This window comes from Nilaparvata lugens, chromosome 14, assembly GCF_014356525.2.
Source record: "Nilaparvata lugens isolate BPH chromosome 14, ASM1435652v1, whole genome shotgun sequence".
Lineage (NCBI taxonomy): Eukaryota > Metazoa > Arthropoda > Insecta > Hemiptera > Delphacidae > Nilaparvata > Nilaparvata lugens.
This window is the reverse complement of record NC_052517.1, coordinates 18,373,355-18,388,223: the sequence shown is the minus strand read 5'-3', so window position 1 is coordinate 18,388,223 and position 14,869 is coordinate 18,373,355. Positions and strand designations below refer to the sequence as shown.

The 14,869-nt window shown below is 32.7% G+C and overlaps 1 protein-coding gene across 1 annotated transcript in view; it reads right to left on the bottom strand.

Moving 5' to 3' along the window:
- LOC111059365 (histone-lysine N-methyltransferase SETDB1) overlaps nt 1-14,869 on the bottom strand; it is a 74,069-nt gene that overhangs the window by 10,982 nt on the left and 48,218 nt on the right. The window contains exons 16-18 of the mRNA XM_039441190.1: nt 12,898-12,904; nt 10,032-10,244; nt 987-1,134 (exon numbers count right to left, since the gene is read on the bottom strand). Coding sequence (XP_039297124.1) covers nt 987-1,134; nt 10,032-10,244; nt 12,898-12,904 — 368 coding nt within the window. The remainder of the gene's footprint in view (nt 1-986; nt 1,135-10,031; nt 10,245-12,897; nt 12,905-14,869) is intronic.

The following is a 14,869-nucleotide window of genomic DNA, read 5'->3' as shown; positions in this document are numbered from 1 at the left end:
TGGAGAAGAGAAAAAAAGAGAGGAAGATACCTAGCCAACTATGGTTTCCCATGTAATAGGCAGGCAAAGAAGAGAAGTAATGAGGAAAAAGGGAAGGGAGAAATGGGGGAAAGGAAGAAAACAGAGGAATAGGTACTCAAAATAAAGGTAAGCGAGTCCACTGAAAAATGAAAAAAAACTAATGAAAAAACAATGCTGGAGCAGAAATCTCGAGTCATATATCTAAATGGAAGAAGAAATTACTGTATGTCCAGTTTTTTATATCCAGTTTAATTTTTCCGCTGATCTTATTGTCCATGAGAAAGTGATTTGGAATGAGGTTTATTATTTTAGTACCTATGTTAATTAACTGCCTCCTTATACATTCAATATTAGTGTTATAGGTTACATATTTGTTAGCAGTGGTCCTTGGATTATAATAATTAAGAGTAGAGTTTATTGTGAGAGGAGAATCGGATCTATATTTTATTAAGTACTCAATTACGGTTTTTATGTATAATTGACGTATAGTCATGACCTCAAAATCACTAAAAACCATATCCGTTGGATAGAGCCTGGGTTTGCTTAATATAGTTTTAATTATCAGTACCTTAAAAACCACCCTTAGAGTTAAAATATTGCCAAAAGATTTGTTAGTGCGCCTCTAAAGGGCCAACTGAACATACCTACCAAATTTGAACGTTTTTGATTTGCGTTTTTAGTTCTGCGAGTGAGTGAGTGAGTGAGTGAGTCAGTCAGTGAGTGAGTGCCATTTCGCTTTTTATATATATATATATATATATATATATATATATATATATATATATATATATATATAGATGGAATGACATAAATTATGGAATACAAATTCAAACGTGAACTGAGTTTGTTAACATTTCAAACAGGTGACATCAGCTGATACTTGTGGATGAGAAAACTGTGTGAGGTCTACTGTTCACAGAACTACTAGTAAGTTGTTTGGAATATAAATGTTAATTTTAACTTACCTCTGTTCTTCTTGTCTTCATTTTCTGTGATTTGCGGTTCGTCATCGGACAAAACGGTGACGTCACTTTCATAATCATCCTTCAAGTTTTCCAGCACTTCAATAAAATCCAACTCAGCCAGGTACTCATCTCCATAGGTTTTACCTCCCTGGAAAAAGAACAAAGATTTTATCAAAATTTGAAAAATGTTACAATGGGCCCGTTCTGTGTACCTGGGATGTGGTAAATTGTCCGATTCACAATTTTTTTTCTATAGCTCTACAGCCCATTGTGGGTTTTGGCCTCCTCCACAACATTCCTCCAAACGTTTCTATCCATGATTCACAAATTTTACCAGGTAAAAAATTCCGTGTTCCATGGGAAGAGTTTTGACAGATTCTGTACCAGACCCCAGTTCCAGTTCCAAGTTCCTGCCCCACAGTCGAAGCCTGGTAAATTGTCCGGCCTGGTACCGTTCCAACTATCTGAGCTCTCATTGGTCGATAATTATAGTCTGCTTGCTTCTCTGCGCATGCGCTGATAGTTTGTATGTTTACAATAGCATAGCCATAGAATACATAACCAACAATATGATGTTTGATAACCATTCATTAAATGAATTTTTCTCTATAGAAAATTTGAAAGTAATGGAATGAAAGAAATGCACACTTTTCTAGACGTAAGTTTGTAAAACAGCCTTTCTTCATTCACGCAGCTAGTAAACGACACATTTTGGTGTAAATCAACTTTATAAGTGCGCGCCAAAAGCTTGAACCAACGATTTTGAAATGGCGCTCCATGGGAACATTTTACACTGGTCAAGTGATGGTACAATTTACGATTGGAACTGGAACAATTTACTGTACACAGAACGTACACAATGAATAAGTAGGAGGAGGATATGAAGGAGAAGGAGGAGGAGGAGGATTGATTGATTGAGTACTTTATTTATGTAGATTACAATATATACTGGCTTATACACTCTTATATACAATAGCTTACAATACAGCAAAATTATAGATGAATTTACATAATATAGACTAAGAAAATAATTATTGAACTGTATATGATATGAAAAAGCAATTTGTAATATAATAACTACAGATAATAATCATATTGTTATGCATCTACATAAATTGGCGGAGCTTTGGAGGAGGAAGACAGGGTGTCCACTGAATCAGGCTCAGAAAATTCCCGTACATTTCCCGTATATTTCACGTTTTTCCCGGTTTTCCTCACTGTTTAAAACACATGATTAATATGTAAAAATATAGGTTAGGGGGGGGGGGGTTATGGGATTACTCAGAAGGAGGGTCAATTTGAAAAATATAATATTCTTAAATAACAATTTCAAAAGTGCAAAATTATATTTTGACGTGACAACGTCTTATAAATTGGTTTGCCGGGTGACACTTCAAGAAACTGCGTTACGTTCCCACGTTATGCGCTCACAATGAGAACGAGTGAGAGCGTTCGTTTCGGTTCACGGTCGTCTGGAAAGAGCACGAATAGGAGCAGTGGCGAGCAACGCAACAGCAACCCAAAGGCATTCACCTGGAGAGAGAGTGAAACGGAGCAATCTCCTGCGACTGCGCCACTACTTAGTGAATAGGTTATGTGAATAAGTATAAGTGAATAGGCATAAGTGTAAGTATAATAGGTATAAGTGAATAGGTTATGTTGTAGTAATCACAATGTTGTGGTAGTTTTCAATCACAAAAGTAGTATAAATCGTTTCTCAGCCAATAATAATTTGTTTAACTTGAAAAAATGAGCACGACTTTGCTATGTAAAAAAATGAATCGAGCACAGTTAGCCCGCCTAAGAGCGAGAGAGACAGAGTGATTTTATTGAGGATGTGTGAAGGTAAAAATAAAATTTTGTTAATATGAAATTCAGTGCGAGATTCTTTGTATAAATTAATGTTTCAAATATAATTCTTTGTATAGATAAATGTTTCAAATTGTTACTATTATTTCATCCTTCTTCCTACTATAGGAATGAATATTCACATTAAAATTATTTTACCACTCAAAGTCGTTGTCACGTAAAACTTTCGCCCGTATACCAACTTTACAGGCAACCATGCAATTTTTTTCATCAAAATGTAGCACCATTATACGATTATAACTATTTCGAATTATATAAAAAAGGCAATGTAGAAGAAAAAACGAAACTCCCTAACCTACCCATTAAAACATAGTCCAGTCACTACCGGTATATACATTGGTGTTTCCTTTTACCTTACCCGTCCAGCAACTACAAATGCATTTAATGCCAATCTAATAAAACTATCTGTATGTAGACACCAGTTCACATACTACTATAATCTACTTTCTAATAAAATTCCTTTCAAATTCATCAGTAATAAAATCACAAAAACTCTTTTAAACGAAATAAATCACTGGACTAAACAGCACATTTACTTCTCATTACCTAAAGTATAAATTCTAATAACCAAATATATATGTATAACAACCACAATTATGTAAAATCACAGAATATTCATCAATTGTACTCTGTCTTAAAACCGAAATTCTTATTATATTTTCTATTCTTAATTTGTCTCCACGAATGTAATAGTTAATTTTCAGCTTTTGAACTCGCAGCAGGCGCTCAGGTTTTCCTTGCCGGCTGTGCCAACAAGTAATATTTATTTTGTTCTATTGTAAAAAACTTAAATTATTCGAATTGTATTGTATAATTTAAATTATAGTAAGTTTTATAATGTAATTTTGTTTTTGGCAAATAAACTATTATTATTATTATATTGTAGTTCTGATTTTTCAATACATTGTTTGGATACATTAGAGAAGTCTAGAACCAATTTTTCATGCAAAATGTCCAATATCTTCAAATTACCACAATTTAAATGTATAATTCAAAATCCCTCTGGGCGTAATTTTGTGCTCTTCAACCTGAGACCAGAGAGCGCACAAAATTACGCCCAATGGGATTTGAATTATACATTTGAATTGTGGCAATCAGAATATATTGTTGATTGAAAACTAAAATCTGATTAGATCATCAGCTGTTCTTAGTGAGAATGTGTGTATTTTTGGCTTCAAAATTCATAAAATAACTTAACTAATACGATGTGCAGTGATAATAATTAAGTGTAATATTTAACTATAAATTGGTGTTTTAATTTTTCTAAATTTAAAATTTGCATCTCATATTTATTTTTGGACGAAAGTTGAGCTTGAACTTCTTACAGAAGAAACATAACCTATTTTTTGGACATGTAATCAAAATTTGGGAATGGAATAGTTTTGGGCCAAGCCAGTTCCTTCCCAATCATATTTATATGATTTGTTATTGTATCCACGTATAAATAAATAAAAATTGATTATTTTGTTGGAATTTTACTCGTTTTTGTAACTCAGAACACATTAGATATAGAGAGCTCCAAGTGATTTCATTTTATTCAGAATTTTATAATCTGAAAAAAGGCGAGAGCAAATTCAACTGTCCGACGGCTGGATTTGGCAGAAATAAGCTGAAAACAAGAAAATGAACCGGAAATACGAGGTGTTTGGGCCATTCTGTATCAAGCATAAGGAAATTTCGCATGTAAAAATTGGTTCTGGACTTCTCTTATGTATCCAAACAATATATGGAAAAATCAGAGCTACAATATTATATTGAAAACACACCTGCTTTTTCATGTGTATATTGACTGGACTAATATTAAAGTTCTGCGAGTGAGTGAGTGAGTGAGTCAGTCAGTCAGTGAGTGAGTGAGTGCTATTTCGCTTTTACATGAGCAATTCACTTTTAATCAGCTGATGCCAAGCTTTTTATATCTGTATCTTACTGTTTCTGTGAAAATACAGATAAAGTGAATTGCTCATGTTCGCGGCGCGTATATCTGTACGCACCTTAATAGAATCTATAAGGACGGTAAAATTAAGATTTTGTTAATAAGTTTGGTTTAGACGTAGCTGTAGACTTACTTCTACAATAACAGCTGTCTACTGAGGATGATGTATTTGTATGTAATACAAATACAAATATGTATAAGTTTCACTTTTTGTGTAGTTGAGAAGTTGATATTGTGGTAATTCAAGTTCAAGTTCATTTATTGACACACTTTACAATTTACAATAATAAATAATACACAAAACATTACAAAACAATAATATAAAGTGGTTAGGTAACCTCATTTGAAAAAACGTGTTGAGGCACCATCACACTGAAAATAAAGAAAGAGTAGCTTAGAGCCTAGCTAAAATTATATAAAAACTTGATAAATGTTTATAATAAAGAGAAAAAAAATATGTTGAAGAGTACTAAGAGATAAACTGTCCCTTCATAAATGTATCATTCACTGCAATATGATAATATCAAAAATACAATATAAAAGTAACTATACTATCTAAACAGAAACTCTACATCTTCTAGTGAAAACAACCAAGATTTCTATTCCTTGAGAAAAATTCTTAATTTAAACTAGAGGACACATGGAAAGGTAGATAATTATAAAACTTCAAAGCACAAAAAGTAAAAAACCTACGAAAAGCTTCAACATTAGCCTTCAACAGAATGACCTTATTTTCAAATCTCAAACGACTAGAGTAAACTCTAGCATTACTTTGAACATTTCCTCCTCTAATGAAAAATATTCTTAGAACTCTAAAGACATATAAATAAATATCTTAATGGCAAAATATGAAATTGTTTAAAAAAAACCATTGCATGTTCCGTTCTAGGTACACGCGCCATTATTCTGATAATTTTCTTTTGTGCAACTACAAGTGTATTGATATTTGTGAAATAAATACCTCCCCAACAAGTGATCCCATATTGTAGCTTACTTTCAATAATGGAAAAATAGATCAACCTTAATACATTTACATGGCAAATATTCTTTAAGTAGTAGAATGTTCTTATAGCAGATAACATATATTTATTAATAGAGTTAATATGCTCATTCCAATTACAATTTTTATCAATAAAAAGGCCTAAATATTTGATTTTATCAACTTGCTCAATAAGCATACAACTATGACAATTCAAATCATATAAAATTGCAATATCAGACTTTAAACAAATATTACATTTATAATACAAAGGTTTGATACAAGAAATTTTATCCTTTAAAGAGAAATGAATAAACTTAGTTTTATTACTAAGGGATAATTTATTGAAAGAAAACCACAATTTTAATAACTGAAGATCATACTGAACATCCTTTTGCAATTCCAAAGCAGATTTTGAGTTGTAACATAAAGCAGTATCATCCGCAAAACTAGTAAGTGATCCTCTAAAGGGTCCACTACTAAGACTATTAATAAATATCAAAAAAAGAATAGGTCCAAGGACCGATCCTTGCGGAACACCACAGTTTATTGGTTTGAAGGAGCTAAATACATCATTATTAATTTTAACACATTGGACTCTGTTATTCAAATAGCTTTTAAAAAAATCCAAGCAAAACCCCTGAAGCCCGCAAACCACATTACATTCAGTAACAAACTGTGATCCACAGTGTCAAAAGCTTTGGTTATATCTATAAAAAGACCACCCACGCTCAATTTATTATTAAAGCCCTGATATAAATCTGCACAGAAATTCAATAACGCATCTTCTGTGGATTTTCCTTCCAAAAAACCAAATTGCTTTTCAGAGAAAAAACCATTTATTTTTAAGAAATCAATACATCGTTTTTTAATAGCCTTTTCAAAGATTTTTGCAAAAACACTAAGTAATGATATCGGTCTATAATTGTTCAAATCACAAATGTCACCTTTTTTAAAAAGAGGAATCACAACAGCAACTTTTAGTGATTCCGGAAAAATGCCATTGATAAAACTAAAATTAATCAAATACGAAAGTATTGGAGAAATTATACTACTAATCTCTTAATAATAGAAGCAGATATTCTGTCAAACCCAGAAGATTTTTTCGAGTCCAATGAATTTATAATCATTTCTACTTCCGAAACAGTAGTCTCAAAGAAATAGAAAGAATTCATCACTCGTTTCAATTTGAATAAAGTCCTATACTCTTTATTTATCTCATCATCTGGCGGATCTAATTTAAGTTTCAGCTGATCACTAACACTAACAAAAAAGCTATTAAATTCCTCTGCAATCTTATTTTCATCTTCCAAAATGACACTAGGGTTTACCCCTGCTTTGATCTTTATAATTTTATTATTTTTTGACTTTTTTCCTAATATCTCATTTATAGTCTTCCATTGTTTCTTTATATCATTTTTATTTACACTAAATAAATTCATGTAATATTGCTCTTTTCTATAATCCATATCTCTTTTTAATCGATCACAATAGCGTTTAAAATAATTCTGAAATCTTAAATCACCTATTCGTTTCTTAACTTTTTTATACATTTTATTCCTATATCTTTGCCTTTCACACAGCGACTGTGTCATCCATGGTTTCAGAATGGTGTGCTTGTAATTATTTTTGCATTCCAACAATTCAGTAGCTTTATCAATATTATCGTTTAGAACATCAAGAAAAATATTAACGCTTTATTTACATCACCCTCGGAATAAACTGACGACCAGTCCACCGATCTAAGATTATTTTTTAACAGTTCATAATTTAATTTCTTTCTATTAATTTTGTTATTTACAGAATGATTATTAAGTTTATCAGTTGAATGATCTTTCAGCTTAATACTACAAATGGAAATATCATGATCACTACGACCAGAGGACACAACATCTGAATCAAACAAAAAAACGTCGTGTTTAGATCTTACGTTAATATGATCTAACAACTGCTACTATTTCCAAAAACACGAGTTGGCTTGCTGATTAATTCATAGAAACCATGGCTAGCCAATAAAGACCGATATTCAAAAGTATTAATAGAATGTTTCAAAGTACATATATTAATGTCGCCGGCAAAAACAACATTATTATCTCTTACGCACGCAAAAACACCATTCAACTCACTCAAGAAATCTATAACTGAGTAAGCATGTAATCGATACAGAACGATAAAGGTAATTTCAACGTCTGAACCTACATTGACCTTGACATTAATCACATCGGCTGTTGTCATAGTCACATCATTTTCAATAGCGGAGAATCTTTGTGATATAAATACAAGTACACCTCCAGCTCTATAGTTTTCATTACATTTAGAAAACTGATTATAACCATCAATCATATATCGTCCTAGTTCTGCTGTTTCAATCCATATTTCCGACAAGATTATAATTTCTGGTAATTTATCTAAAGAATTTAGGTGTATTAAAAAAAGATCAAAATTTTCTCTCAGACTTCTGATATTTTGATTCATGATAATTAGCCCATCTGCGCACGTATTAGAAAGAAAATAATTCATCAAAATAAAAGAGTCATCTATATTTTGGTAAGATATTAATGAATCATCACTTATTGAACTCATTAGTCAGTTGACATATTAATGAATATTAATATATAAAATGAAAAACATAAATCGTCACCTTGCAATTAAACATAACAGCTTACTTGACCTCCCTCATCACAGTTTGGCAACGTCTTCCATAGATAGAATTTCACGTACAGGGGATGATGACTCCTTTCGCATTAGGATTTTCCCGTTACGTATCCATAAGTACGCATAGTTCTTTTCTTTCTTCGCTAGTCGGGCAGCTGCAAAAACTTTTCGGCGTCCATAGCAGAGGTTTTCATTGATGTAAACAGGAGCAGTAGCACAAGAGAGACCAATGTCATTAGTACTGAAATCACGTTTGACTCTCCTTTTTTCCAATATTTTCAGTTTATCTTCTCGCCTCACGAATCGCGCAATTATTATTGCTGGACCAGCGTTATCACTCCTCTTACCCAGCCGATGACACACGTCTATGGCTTCCCTACTCACTTTGTGACCTAGAGCTGCCGAAACACCCGCGACTGTCTCATACAAATCTTCGTTTCCTTGTTCCGGAACACCATGAATCTCTATGTTATTAGATCTAGAGTATTGCTCGCTCTCGTCCAGCTTAAGTTCCAAATCTTTCACCTTCTTTGACAAATTAACTTTTTCCTGTTTGAGTTCTTCAATAACTGCAATATATTCACTCATTTTCATAGCCTGTTTATCCAACGTTTCTTTTTGTTCCTTAACCAGATTATGTAAAAATTCAAACGAAGTGTTCATTTCCTTCTCCATACGTTTACGATCATTCTTTGCTTCCTCTAACATGAATATAACCTGTGAGATACTGGCCTTACCTTTTTCAGCATCACTCACAGCCTGCATACTTGATCTTCTTGATGCAGCACACGGTGGCAACGCCAAATTTGTTTTTCACTTATAATAAAATCCAGTTCGTCTTTGGTCATATTCACGCATTTCAAATGGCAGAAACTACTGCAGTCACTACAAGAAATCGATGAACGTGCGGCACATTTCGAATTACATTCAACACAGTTAGAAGACATGTTTATAATTCAAAAAACTACGACCACCGAATTCAGCAAAAAAATCGCAGTAAAATTGTCAAATTAAAATAGACGAGAAACAATACAACAGATTCAAACAGGAACAGACCGATAGAAATAGCATAATTCTACCGACAGCACTCTTAACAAAGCGAATTGAACATAATACACAATAGTCAAGTTGTGGCTTGAACACAGATAACGGAGCGCTCAACTCTAGCTACCTTCCTCGGCGACGTCTCAGACATGACTGAAATTATTCATATTGAATGAAAAAGACTAAGAAATTGTCAAAAAACCACTGATTTATTGAAAATTAGAAAGACCGGTTTCGGTTCTGATAAACTAATCAGAGATTGACAATGGTGTAATAACCGAAACCGGTCTTTCTAATTTTCAATAAATCAGTGGTTTTTTGACAATTTCTTAGTCTTTTTCATTCAATATGAATAATTACCACAATATCAACTTCTCAACTACACAAAAAGGGAAAAGTTTAAAACAGAGTTTATCAGAGATTGACAATGGTGTAATAACCGAAACCGGTCTTTCTAATTATCAATAAATCAGTGGTTTTTTGACAATTTCTTAGTCTTTTTCATTCAATATGAATAATTACCACAATATCAACTTCTCAACTACACAAAAAGTATATAGATTACCTCATTGGCAGCCTGTTCTGTGAGCAGGTTCCCAGCATAGATACATATGAAACTTCCCTGAGGTATATCGTGCAAGCACCGCATGCCCCACCCTTTCATCAGGGTTTTATACAGCTGAAGCTTCACGCTGATGGGGAACTGCACTACACGGTTCATACACGTTTTCGAGCATTTGCATCTGAAAAAAGGAGACAAAATATTGATATGAATAAGCTTTACCTTATACTCTTACCTATGCTCCTGACTCTGGAGCAAATGCTCACGTATTTTAAAGATTTTTCATCAGCTGATTCGCTTTTGTAGCCTTAATTTGTATTTATAGCTCACGGAAGCGCTAAATATGCAAACAGGGGGCACCGCTTGTGTTTGCGTCGTCTGCTCTGTTTTCTATATTTATGAATACAGTTTTAGGTTAGTTGAGTTTAGAATTTTGAAACAATAGCGTGAAAAAATGTCATCTCTATAATAATCTTCAGCATATTCTTATAACATCAATAGCCTTCTTATAATCGTCTACACTCTCATATTCTTGTTTTGGTAGAGAGTTAGTGGGGAGGATATTTTTAATATTCTTTCCGGAAAATGGACATTGATATGTCCAAAGCTCTGCCAATTTATGTAGATGCATAACAATATAATTATCTATAGTTATTATATTACAAATTACTTTTTCATATCATATACAGTTCAATAGTTATTTTCTTAGTCCATATTATGTAAATTCATCTATAATTTTGCTGTATTGTAAGCTATTGTATATAAGTGTATAAGCCAGTATATATTGTAATCTACATAAATAAAGTACTCAATCAATCAATTCTTAAATGCCTATTTCCTATTTTGTGATGGCTATCTTTATAACAGGTAGCTTTTGTATTTATTCTTTTGTAGGAATAATGGTGATATATATCATGGTTGAATCTAAAAAGAGTTTTATAGTTCTACACTATTGGTTGTGATAGTATCTGGTATAGTTTCCTCTTCCTCATACGAATTAGTTGAGCCATTCTACTATGAGCAAAAGGTGATAAGCTGCTCTAGACTAGACTCACCTTTTATGAAGCATTTGCTTCAAAAGTTGAGCAAATGCTCTAGTTTATTCATACAATTTTGAGCAAAAGCTTTTACTTTTGAGCAAATGCTCAAACTATTTTTTTGATGAGCATGAGCAAAAGGTTTTGCTCAGGTTTATTCATAGAAAATGAAGCAAACGCTCCATATTTTAGAAGTATGAGCAAATGCTCAACTTTATTCATATGGCCCATTAGCAAACATAGAACCAAGATTGTACGATCAATCATTAATCAAGAATCATCTTCATTGAATGCTCTCTGTCAAATTGGTTGCAGCAACATATTGTCTCATTCATTCATTCTAATGTTTTGATTTTTCATTTCTGAATTTGGTTTTATGACAGAGACAATGTGGGTGATAGATATAGAATTTCAAATTTAATAACTCTCCCAACATGAATATCTATGTTGAATCTTTGTGTTCTTTAGATCCTATGGCTCAATCTATAAATTATTTAATTCATAATTATTCGAAAAGTTCCGTGACAAAACCACATATTCAATGCTACTTTTTCCAATAATTCCAACAATAGAATGATTACATTTGATGATTGATGATTACATTTTAAAGAGAATAGTATATTTCGCACCTAGGGCCGAAAATTAGACTTTTCTGGCTCGAAATCGGTTTTCAAGTCCGAGGCCGTAGGCCGAGGACTAGAAAAGATTGAGAGCCGGAAAAACATTTTTGCCTGTGGCGCAAACGCTATTTTTCGCCACACAGAAAAATAAACAATATATATATGAGAATAATTGTTTATTAGGCACTTCCGAAAGCAAAACAGGAAGGTCATAGCTCTAGCAAATCTGAGGTAATCTGAATATCATGAAATTGTTCAAGTATTTTTATTTTTTATTCTGATTTGTCTAAATAACCTAAAAGATTATGTTCAATTATGTAAGAGGTTGAGTTTATACTTTTTATTCTTCCAAATGACAATAAGTTGATATTATTATAAATGTTTTGATTCTTGAATAATTAACACAAATAATGAAGTTTTTTGATCAGCTGTTTTAGCACACTTGAAATTTAGCCAATCTGAATGTCAACGTCAACAATGCTTGTTGTCGTTGACTTCGGAAGTTTAGGTTAGAAGTTCTATCCTACTCTGAAAATCGAATTCGAATAGTTTATAATATATTATAATATCTGTATTTTATTCATCCAAATAGAATGATAGTATCTTATTGCAGAATACTTATTCAATTCTAGAAGCATAAACTGATTCCGTTTCATAAACCATTTTGTAAACACGTTCACATCAAATCAGAATCAGCTGACTTCAAGGTTATTTTACAGCCCTAGGGCCGTAAAACTTTTAGCGGCCTGGTCAGAAAACAATCATTTTCGGCCTCCATATGACGCACGAAAACCAGCTCATTACATCCAAGTGGGGCGAAATAGTTATTTGTGCAACTAGTGCGCAAAGTGACAGTTTGCTGCACCGAAAGAAACGTTTACTTGAGTGCAGCAAACGAACTTTGCGCACGTATTTCACATTACATTTTTCCTACAGTTACCAGTTGAATATGAAAAGTGGGTAATTATGGGTAAAATTGCCTGAAATCCATCAAATGTTTTTCTGTGTAATTTTATGATTAATATAAACCTTAATTAATTTAAAATTGAATAATAATAATTGGATTATAATGATTAGTAATTCAATTGAAAATTAATCTGACTGCTTGAAGGGGGTTTATCTTATGTAAGCATTGAAATGACTATAATCAAGGTACATAATGGCAAGCACCCCCTTGCTCCATAATAGTCAACTGCCAACACGCGCATTTACTGCGGTCCTGAAATATCAAACAAACATCAAATACAAATAAAATAAAATCTAATTTATTCACCAATTAACAACAGTGTTACAAGAGAATAAATAAATAATTGTTTGCATATAATTGATGTGGCAATTAAAAGAAATCTTGTGCTCTAGCCACGAGTTCAAACACTCCTCACTATATTCAACATGATTTTAGAATTACAACAGCACTTTATAATATAATCAAGACCAGTACAAATCTATTTATAGATAGATAAATCAAATAAACAATATTATAAAATTTTAATTTTAGCACTAAGACTGCCGAGCACTAAGAATTATTATGAAAATCAAAAGGAATGACTCTGTTAAACATATTTTCCCCCAGCTAGGCATATTACAATTTATGGGCAATATATTAATGATGTTATAATGTACTATAGAAAATCTACTGATATTCAACTGAGAATAGTAAATCACATGTGTCATAACACACGATCAGGAAGAATTGTTCAAAGACATAACTTGGAAATCTTTAAAAAGAGGACAACTTATATGGGTGATAGATACTTTAGCATGCTGCCTAGTACTTCGAAGTCCATAGATAATATAAGATTTTTGAAAGCTCATCTGAAGGACTATTTGGTTGGAATGTCTTTGAACTCCTTTCAGGAACTTGTTCAGGAGTAATTTTATGCTATTTTGACATTGACTGTATTTGTGTGATGTTTTGTTCTTTTGATTTTCTCTGTTTTATGTGACATGTGTATGTGACAATATTCAATGTACTTGTACATTTGATGAATAAATATGATTGATTGAAAATTAATGTTATATACTTAATCATATAATATAACCAAGACACTTCAAATATTCAAGATAGCAATAGAATTTCAATACAGATGAGTAGACATTTGCATACTTCAATGAACATACTAATAATATCAAACATATTTTGGTGTTATTAATATACATTGCATTCAAGATTATTCATAAATCATCATACATTTATTAGTGATACAGAGTGGTACAGAGGAAACGCATTTTTTCGAACCGCTAGTAGGCTACTCGGTGACGGGAGAGGGTATTGCCCTGGAACGAATATTGACAGACGGCCCATAATATGCCATTTCAGTCGCTAAGGAGCGTTGGAACGTACAACAAGGTGTGTTCGCTGTTGAGCAGTTTTTTCTTTTAAAACAATGAATCTGTAGCCATTTATTCAAGTTAAATGAGTGAAAACTGCATAGAAGCACAGTTAACTTGTTAGGCAGCATAGTCGTAGTGGAAGACAACATTGTATTCAGAGTGCAGTTCCTCGCTAGCGCACATAGTGAACGGACCTCATGATAAACTTTGTAATGTTTTATAATAAATAAAATTGTTTTTTAAAAAGTAATTTATTTATTGACAAACTATAACTTTCATTTACTAGCTGGCCCGGCGAACTTCGTACCGCCAAATAGTTAATGCATCTCATCACAAACTTTAGCTTGATACACACCTGAGGAGGCACGATGCGGCATTATGCATTCTTTGGATGGAAGAACTCACACACTCTGTGAATCGGACATGGCGTGGAACGGTTTGATAAAACAATCTCCGTAAGATCAACACTTTGTATCACCAAGCCGCGCCTCCTCAGTTGTGCTTAGCCTTAGCTTAATCTGATGCACTTTATTTTTATGAAAATTATCCAACAATCAGTATTTACATTTATATCTCAATATGGACTTCCTATGTGCTTAGTTAGTTAATCAGCAGTTTGTATCTTTAGATATAGTTGAATGCAGCTTGCTGGGAAATTGAATGGTATATATCCTGCTGCTGATTTTCCTGTACATATTCTCAATTTACAGCATTTCGAGTTCTATGACCCAAGTTTGGACGTCGTTCGTACCGCGGCATTAATAGAATTTTCTGAATCAGTAGGAAGAAAATAGAAAAGCAGATCTACCGACGGCGGTTGGATGACGCAATGATTATAACAGCTGATTTT